Genomic DNA, 9551 nt, shown 5'->3' with positions numbered 1-9551 from the left:
AGAGAAAAGAGAATAACTAAGAATAAGCTTTTTATGCCTAAATTGCAAAGGGACAGTAAAATACTACGGGTTATGAGACATTAACACTCTTTGAAAAAAGCTCACCCTTGTTTCCCATGGGGTCTCATTCTCCTTTCTGGCTCTGGCTTCAGCTCTTTGTCTTTCTTCAAGTGCATGCTTTGCAGCTGTAGCTGCATCAATGTCTCTTATTTTTAAGTTGTAGGTCACATCTTTCCATAAGCTGAAAACAGAAATTTGAATGGAGACAGCTTTATAGAAGCACAGTGCTATGAGACTGCAGAAACATATTACTGCATATTAGTTACCACTGTTTTGAACTGATCGCTTATCCAAAGGACAGAAATACAATACATATTAAACCACAACTGCATAGCCTATTCCCAGAAACTGGGAGGTTGTAGCAAACTTCTCTGGACCTCCCAGTGAGGATATGACCAAGAGCTACATTTCCTCTTCCCTGTTAAAGCCCCAACCTGCTCCTGCTTCAGTTCCTCCCTCAGTGAGGGCCAAGGCAGAGAGCAGCTGTCCATGCTGTGAGCAGTTAGGAGCACCTGCTCCATCACACTGCATACTGTTCAGCTACACAATTGTCAGTTCAACTAAAGTTCTTACCAGCGAGACTCAAAGTCCTCTTGGTCCTCCAATTTCCTTACCTTCTTCTTAATTATAGGCATTTTCTTGGTATCTATAAAGACATTATTTTCCTAGTGAGAGAGTAAAAAAAGAAAAAGACATCAGTTATTTATCTGGACTTATAATCTATATATCCTCATATTCCTGTGTACTTGTTGTTTACGACACTAGTTGTGTTCAAGACTTAAATCCTGAATTCAGCATTCCTGTAATCTTCTGAGCATCTTTGCACAAGTTCCCAACTGCTAATGTTTATTTTATATTTTCATACACACACAGTTTTTACCTTAAAAAAAAAAAAAGGTAACTTTACCCCAGTTGAGTATTTTGCATACATGACACCATTCCATTCTCCTTCAACTGAGCAGAAGGGTTTCTTGTCATTAGGAGAACTAGGAAGAAAAGAAAAAAAAAAAAGCAGACATTTCCCAGTTTTATTACAGTAACTAAAAAGCCCAAAGTATCAAAACTTCATCTTAGATAATTCAGAGCTGAAAACATAAATTCCTTTCGGGATACAGCTAGGAATACTTAAGAGCATGCCAAGCTAGAATGCAGGTTGATGTAGCTTGCTCCTCTGGCTGTACGTGGCATCCCGTGGCACATAATCATCACAACCCAAGCTGCTAGGTATAGATGTTTCAGGATTTCACAGTGTTGACTTTAAAAAGCACAGTCAGCATTTAAGTAAAGAAAACTGAAATGAAGAAAGTAGCTTGCTTACAAGATTTCAGCTGTAATTCTGTGCTTCTTTCCTCCGTAGAACGGTTTTGTGTGGAAGACAATGGAAGCATTATAGCCTGTCTTTGAGCAGCTAATACTGCATTCTCCACCAAGCTCTATCCATGGCACAGTGAGAATAGACCTGCAGTTACAAACATACGTATACACATGTAGAGCCTTTTAAGTGATGAATATAAAATGTGTTACAAGATGAGAAAAATGAAAATACCAAACAGAGTATTTACTTGCCTTCCATAACCATTAGGAAAGGTCAAAATATAGTGTTCATCGTAATCCAGGCATGTGACACACCCTATTAAAAAGACAAAAAAAAAAATTAAAACAGCCAGCAAAAACTTCATAAAGCTTCTAATAATGATCTCCTGAAATGCTTCATTAAAAAGAGATACCATAAAAAGGAAAGGTGAAGGGCTTTATTTCTCACAGAGCCTGGGAATGCCTAGCTGCCAGACAAGGCAGGGAAGGTTGTGCTGTTTACAGCAAGAATTTGGCTCTAGAAGATCTTAAATTCTTAGGGACATAAGTTCTAGTTTTATAAACTCAAACACCTATGTCCCATAGGATGACTTAAAATATTTTTTGTCAAAGTTCTAGTTGCAGAATGGAGATTTTCATTCTACTATTTGCACACACATACCTTGCCCTATGTTATGAACTCCAATTGACATTCCTAAGAATTTTGACTTGGTCCATATGTGAGCATTGAACTGTATCCTCTTGTTAAAACACTCTGCATAAAATGCTGAAACTGAAGATAAAGATATAAGATCAGCAGCACAAGAAATTAAAATTAAGAAATTAAGAAGTTAATACTGCTTCCAAATTCCTGTGTCAGGAAAGTGCCTAAGAATATGTAGCAACAGTTTGAATTTGTTTCTCTCTGTGAAAGATGTTTATAGAAAAAAAACTTTCGACTTTTAGATTCAGAAAGAACATGTAAATCCAAGATTTAAACCAGATTTTGACTTCACTGTTGCCATTTCTGTTAGCAAAGTTACTGTCAACTTACTTGGAGGATGGTGAGAGACCTGCTCTGCCACAAATGTTACATTGCTTTTGCTGACCCACGGAACTGGTCCTTCTGAAACTGGCTCCTGTGTGATAGGAGAGAGGATTTTCATCATTGACAGAGTTAACAAAACACCAGAAGGCAATAGGATGCTTCTCTTGCTTCTCTCTCTCTTGCTTCCATGTTTAAAGTAGGCGTCTAAAAACAAATTTCAAGTGGGTTTTGTGTATTTGTCAGTTTGCTAATTTAACGTGAGGTAACTCACTCCTGAAACTGTGATGCTTTCCAAAGAACGTACGGTTTCTGCTCTCTGGGTTTTAGTGAAGAAGTATTTCAGGTGATGACCATGATACTGAAACAGTAGTCAAAAAAACATGCATAAACTTGATTAAACAGCAATATTTAAATTCCCTTTCATTTTTATTAGCTAATAACAGATAGGTGGCAGAGATAATTTCATTTTTGCTTCTCAACAAGTCTGATACATGTATTAGTAATGGTAGAATGTATGTCTCACACAGCCACGTAACACCATTCATCTCCTGTGGCAAATCACAAGTAGTAATTTGTCAGAAGCAGTGGAAGGAAAAATACAACGCTGTCTTTATTCCAAGAAAAAGAGAGTTTAAACATTCACCTCAGAAACACGAAAAAGACTTTGTGTGATCTCATGCACTAGTAGATTATTTCAGACCTAGACATCCTTCACTGAAGCAGGCCTATTCCTTTGGAATAGCCTGACACAGATATGTAACTAAAATATTGTGCAAACTCAGAATCCAAATTTGAGAAGACTTTGTACCTTTCAAACTTCAGGAGAAGATTTTAAGAGAAGAACTAAATATACTGGACAAACTGTGCTATTTTCCATGCTTTAAGTGATGGAAAAAAAACTCATGTTCAAAATACATAGCATTGGAGAACTGATAAAAATCAAAACTTTGAAAGAAAAATTAATAGAAAACTGTTCAGGAAATAAAAGAACATTTTCAGCAAGTCAGATAGTTCTTCCAAAAACATGAAGGCTCTGATTTTGTTATGCACAGTATTTAAAACCTCTGCCCAAAGAAAAGGAAGAAGAGGGATGCGGGAAAAAGGAAATCAGTTAAGAAATTGCCACAATTGGTAAATTTTGCTCCTTGAACATAGCATATGCAAGTTCAGTCAGTAAACTAATAAAGCTTTTGGAATCACATGCACGGGTTATAAGCACCAAAAAACATACCACTGGAAAACTAACCGTATCATCTTCACCTTCAGTGCCTGGTAGCACCCAATGGCATCGGAAGATCTCGCCCAGAATGGGATTGTAAGGCTTTTTTGCAACTGACCCTTTTCTTCCCGCGTGAAAAGCTGAGAGGTACCATTTAACCACTTGAACCATTCTTTCTTTTGGATCCTTCTGGTCACTAATGCTTCATAGTCCAAAATAGAGAAAAGAAGAAAAGGCAACATGTTGTGTAAGTAGGTATCTCAAACGTGGGAAAGTTTTTGGATGGTTAATTGCTTTACAGCTAAAGGTTTGACTAGATTGCTATGACTGTTTTTCAAGTTCAGATCAGTACTTAAGCATTTTTCTTCAAAATTAGTATTTTATATTTGACAGCCTACAGTGTAAGAACCAGTTAATGCTCTACTTTAAACGTTGAATACCTGACAAACAAGTCTGGATGCGCGAAGAAATCCGCATACATTTCCAACAGTGATCTTCTTTCCAGGATAAATGTTGGAAGAACCACCTGAGTAAAGAAAACGAGCTCTTACAGAGAGATCAGAGTATTTTACATCCTGCACAAAATCATTCTACACATTAATTGTAAATGGTTTACAAAACACCCAAGTCTTCGTATGTCCGTGAGGAAATTTTGCTCTCAAACTCGTCATTGAATTCCCACTTAAAAAGGTCACATTCAGGAACCATCCAGCTCTTTAGTTCTACGTGTAGCAGTTGAAATAAGCAAGCAACTTACTCCAAGAAATCCTACTTCAGCAAAGTGTTTCACTACAGGCTTAATACCTGCTTTTACTTGATGCACACATCTTACTGAATGTTACCATACTCTGGGGTATCACAGATCCTGTTCTCTTCAAACTGATCCTTGAACTGGGTAACAGTTCAATCTGGGGTAACAGGGATGCTGTATGCAGTAGCAACATTCCACCTGTCCTTCTGCTTCCTACAACAGTTATTTTTGACAGAAAACCTTGTCCAGTCAGATTTTAGGAGTCAGATATACTTATTAAGCATTCACTTCTCCTCTCCCAGTAACATAAAATGCCATAGCGTGACTAGCCATTAAGTGTACAGTTAGATTATCACTTCAGTATTGAAGCAATTTATACAGAACTCGGGGCATTCCTCTCCCTCCCCACTGGCAACAGTTGGCAAGTTTACCTTTGTTAGATCCATTCCTAATCTGACTTGTGACAAGAGATGCATGATAACACTCTTGTGTTCTTCCACTGATTCTCCTTCTGCATCATCATCTCTATCATCAGGAGGATCGAAGAGATCTAAAAAGACCAAATTGCTTTTTTCTCTAAACCTTCAAAGACTGTATTTAACTGGTACATATGTAAAAATAAAAGTCATTAGAAAGGTCTTATTTTCCACAAATATCTTGTTGTATACATATACTGACACAGTTTACAGACAGATCAACAACTAAGAGTTCCTTACATAAAGTTCACACAGTCCACTTACCAGCATCGTTTGTCCCATTGGACATGGAAGAATTGAGTGATTCTGTGGTATCCGGACGTTTCAAACTACTCCCTGTGCTGCTGCGAGTCAGGACTGCAGCAGACCCTGAAGAACTAAAGAAGGAGAAGCTCTTGCAATTCACAATGAGAAAATTCAGGAACTATTATAATATATTATAATACTATTATACATAGGCTTCAGTTTTCTAAGGAGTTTGCATGCTGTTTCACAGAAAACTGTGTAGCATCTCTTAAAATTATATTTCTCGTTAAAGAAATAGAGTCTTTGGGGAAAGGCAGGCAACTCCTGGACTTGAGGAAGGCCTCTGACATGGTCCCCCACCACATCCTTATCTCCAAATTGGAGGGATGTGGATTTGATGGGTGGACCGCTCGATGGATAAGAAACTGGTTGAAAGGCCGCAGACAGGGTGGTGATCAATGGCTCTATGTCCAGGTGGAGGCCAGTAACGAGCGGCGTCCCCCAGGGGTCTGTCTTGGGACCGGTGCTGTCTAACATCTTTTTCAATGACATCGATGACGGAATCGAGTGCACCCTCAGCAAGTTTGCTGACGACACCAAACTGAGTGGTGCGGTCAACACGGTAGAAGGAAGGGATGCCATTCAGAGGGACCTTGAGAGGCTAGAAAGGTGGGCCCAGGTGAACCTAATGAGGTTCAACACAGCAAAGTGCAAAGTTTTGCACTTGGGCTGGAGGAATCCCAGACATCCATACAGACTGGAAGGAGCGGTCCTTGAGAGCAGCCCTGCAGAGAAGGACCTGGGGGTCTTGATAGATGAAAAACTTAACATGAGCCAGCAGCGTGCTCCTGCAGCTCGGAAGGCAAATGGTACCCGGGCTCCATCAAAAGAGGGGTGGCCAGCAGGGACAGGGAGGTGATTGTCCTCCTCAGCTCTGCTCTTGTGAGGCCCCATCAGGAGTACTGCATCCAAGTGTGGAGTCCCCAGTACAAAAAAGACAGGGAGCTGTTGGAGAGGGGCCAGAGGAGGGCCACAAAGATGATCAGGGGACTGGAGCACCTCCCCTATGAAGACTGGCTGAGGGAGCTGGGCTTGTTCAGCCTGGAGAGAAGGCGGCTGCGGGGTGACCTCACTGCAGCCTTTCAATACCTAAAGGGAGCCTACAGAGGGGGAGGGGGAATCAACTCTTTGAAAGGGTTGATAACTGCAGGACAAGGGGAAATGGTTTTAAGATGAGGGAGGGGAGATTTAGGTTGGACATCAGGGGGAAATTCTTTACAGAGAGAGTGGTGAGGTGCTGGAACAGCTGCCCAGAGAGGTTGTGGATGCCTTGTCCCTGGAGGTGTTCAAGGTCAGATTGGGCACCCTGGTCTAGCATTAAACAGGGAGGTTGGTGGCCCTGCCTGTGGCAGGGGTTTGGAGAATAATGATCCTTGAGGTCCCTTCTAACCTTGGCCATTCTGTGATTCTGTGAACTTAAGGGATTTTTGTTTTCATTTTTATTATTTTATAAAACAATAATATCATTATTATTTTGTGACAGGGATTTGGCTATTTACACAAAATATGAAATACATCCTAGTCTCGGATTAATTCTGTGCGCTCGTGGCTTCCCTATTTCAATCTATGTTAAGAGTCATGTCAGTGTGTATTTCAGCTAGCTGGAATGGGAAGGAAACTGCATCCCTGACAGACAACCATGCTGGGGGATAAGGTGTTCTTATTCTGTTTCATAAAGAGTGACTTGCCTTTTCTTAGTTTGTTTATTTTAAGTCAATCTGTCTTGTTTGATTAAACCTCTACTAGTAGAGCCATACACGTGAGATTAAAACAAAAAACCAGAAAAACAGCAACAAAAATAGAATCTGTATTCAGCACACACTGCATTCTTTCAGCTACTTACTCCATACATCTCTTTGGGGAAGAACTGCTCTGATAGAATTCATCAGCATCATAGAATTCATCCTCACTGCTTGAGTAAGAAAAATCCGGCACTGTGTTTGGAGACAGATTGACATGGCTTGGAGAAGTGAGGCTGCTGCTGGGTGCTGACTGCCCGCTTCCTGTGGAGTATTAAGAATTACAAAATTAATTTAAGAAGAACAATCAAACAATAAACAAAAACAACAAAAAACTAAATCCACCAATTCTCTAGGACTGATAAAATCACTGAGGACTCAAGTAAACCCAGAAGCTAGGATAGCTTACAAAATTAGAAGCAATCATTTGTCAGGTTCGTATTCAGCTTCGCTTAACAGATAACAAAAGAAATGTCACCCCTCCAAAGAAATTGAGAGCATAGAACGGTGAGGCATAAGGACATACTTTCTCCAAAGTTGTAGATTGAAGGCAAAACAGCAATACTGAAAGCTTTTACAAATACACAGTATGGTTTGTGTTGGAATGGACCTCTAGAAGTCATCTGGTCCAACTCCCACTTGAAGCAAAATTAAGTTTAAAGTTAGAGCAGTTTGTTCAAGTTCACATACAGTCAGATTTTAAATATCTCCCAAGATGAAGATTTCACAGTCTTTCTGCAGAATTTAATTGCTTTCACTGTATAGAAATCAAAAACAAATGTTTCAGAAAAAAAGTCAGACCATCTGACAAATCTAGGTTAAAAGTCAAGCAGTTAACATGGAATAAATCAATAAATAAAATCACATCTCTAGAATTACTGATGAAAGATTAGCTCAATGGGAATTGTATCAATGGGAATGAGCAGTGAGCACTGCTCCTGAAGAGAGAGGACTATAATATTACTAATAGTTTAAGATCTTTATAATTGGCCTGTGCAGTGTTACTTTAATAGCAAAGTAGACTACAGGCAGCATACATGCAGCTTTTTTTCCTGTACCTCAGTCATGTTCACAGAGCTGTACCTGTACTATTTGGTGTTGGAGTCTGATTTCCAAGCGCCGCTACTACGGGCCCCACTGGTAAAGATGAGGGTCGCTGCTCTGACTTGCACAGCTGAGGTTCTAGGATATATTTTGAGACATTAAATACTGAAGTCACATTTAATTATGAGAACTGTGCTTTTTCGGTGAAGGAGATTCCACATTATGTCATCGCATTCAAAAAAAAAAATCTTTGTCTAGACAAATCTCCCAGAGAAACATACTTCTGTCATTATTATTTAAACTTTAAATTTCAAAAGTTGCCATTATTTAGCTAAAAAGTAGTTCTTTTCCAAAAAATTATACTTTTATTTACTCTAGGAAAGAGTATTAGAAGTATAAACTCAGGACATAGGCTTATCCACAGAACTAGAGGCAGTGTTACCTGATGGCTGAGGAAGCTCCAGGCTTCCTCCTCTCTTTCCTTGCTTTGCACCACCAGGTGCAGTGAGCACCTGTATTGCATACATGTGGCATAGAAACAATCCACCCTTATGCAGCCCTTCCATCTGAAGTGCAGCTGCATCCTGCTTGCCCATGAGTATTTCTAGAGAGTTTCTCTTCCGTACCTGGAGGTATAACAGTGTGGGAAGGCATTGCACTGATCACTGGCTGTTCCAAAGGACTGGGCTGATACACTGCATCGACAGGGTTTATAGTACTCTGAGATAAAAGAAACAAAAGCACTTTTTTTTTTTTTTTCAATAAAAAAAACAAAACAGCATAGATAGTAAGAAAACCATGAGCACAAGAAATACTTAAAGGCAAGGCAGCAGATTCCTGAGAGAGAAAGTGAAACACAAATTGACAGCTGAGGACACAAGAAATACTTTCAAAATAGTAATACTTTAATTCCTTACACAAATTTTTGAATATTGAACTGAATTTGCTACGGGTTTTACTTGTCCTCTGAAGAATTCATACTTCATGTTCTAGCTGCTGGTACCCCACTGCCCACGAATACATATTGCACACAACGCATGGAAAGTTGGACACAAATCAACCAGGAATTAGGACGGGTAATCTCTATTTTCAAAAGACTTCTTTTTTTTTTCCAGAAATTAACCTGATCAGCCAAACTTAACCCACACATTCAATCAGGAATCATTGGCACATTTACAGCCACAAAGTGCCACTTCATTGCCAAAATTCTTTTGAATGCAAGCTGACAGTTTTCAGCAAAGGACATCTCAACCTTGTTAAGAACACAGGCACTTTGGAAGCAAAGCACCAGTTTGAATCATCGCTCACAGAAGTCACTGGTTTCACTGTGAGTTTTCTGCTTTTATACCAGAAAAGCCTCCTGGAAACATATATTGCAGTGATTTTTAATTCACACAGACATGATTTTGCCTTGCTGCAGTGATCTGTTATCATCTAAGCACTGTTTCGCAGGTATGTTTACATGTGACAACTTGAATTTGTGTATTATTCTGGCTTGTTACTTGGTACGAGGCGTGTAAGACCCTTTTCAATACATCCTGCAATTAGAAAACATTGATCTACATCAAAACTGAAAATCTCTTGTTGCCTGCTTACTAGGAGATCTCGCTACTGT

At 39.5% G+C, this 9551-nt stretch overlaps 1 protein-coding gene across 5 annotated transcripts in view; it reads right to left on the bottom strand.

Annotated features, from left to right (window-relative positions):
* The window catches only part of OSBPL9 (oxysterol binding protein like 9), a 32640-nt gene that overhangs the window by 2535 nt on the left and 20554 nt on the right, over positions 1–9551 (bottom strand). For all 5 annotated transcript variants that reach the window (XM_010716126.3, XM_010716127.3, XM_010716128.3 and 2 more), the window contains 14 exons: positions 8563–8656; positions 7976–8074; positions 6997–7156; positions 5112–5224; positions 4803–4921; positions 4061–4146; positions 3648–3822; positions 2408–2492; positions 2036–2146; positions 1627–1690; positions 1379–1519; positions 968–1046; positions 634–725; positions 106–241 (listed from right to left, as the gene is read on the bottom strand). In XM_010716126.3, coding sequence (XP_010714428.2) covers positions 106–241; positions 634–725; positions 968–1046; positions 1379–1519; positions 1627–1690; positions 2036–2146; positions 2408–2492; positions 3648–3822; positions 4061–4146; positions 4803–4921; positions 5112–5224; positions 6997–7156; positions 7976–8074; positions 8563–8656 — 1554 coding nt within the window. The remainder of the gene's footprint in view (positions 1–105; positions 242–633; positions 726–967; positions 1047–1378; positions 1520–1626; positions 1691–2035; positions 2147–2407; positions 2493–3647; positions 3823–4060; positions 4147–4802; positions 4922–5111; positions 5225–6996; positions 7157–7975; positions 8075–8562; positions 8657–9551) is intronic.

The sequence above is a fragment of the Meleagris gallopavo genome, chromosome 10 (genome assembly GCF_000146605.3).
Source record: "Meleagris gallopavo isolate NT-WF06-2002-E0010 breed Aviagen turkey brand Nicholas breeding stock chromosome 10, Turkey_5.1, whole genome shotgun sequence".
NCBI lineage: Eukaryota > Metazoa > Chordata > Aves > Galliformes > Phasianidae > Meleagris > Meleagris gallopavo.
This window is presented reverse-complemented; position numbering and strand designations above follow the sequence as displayed.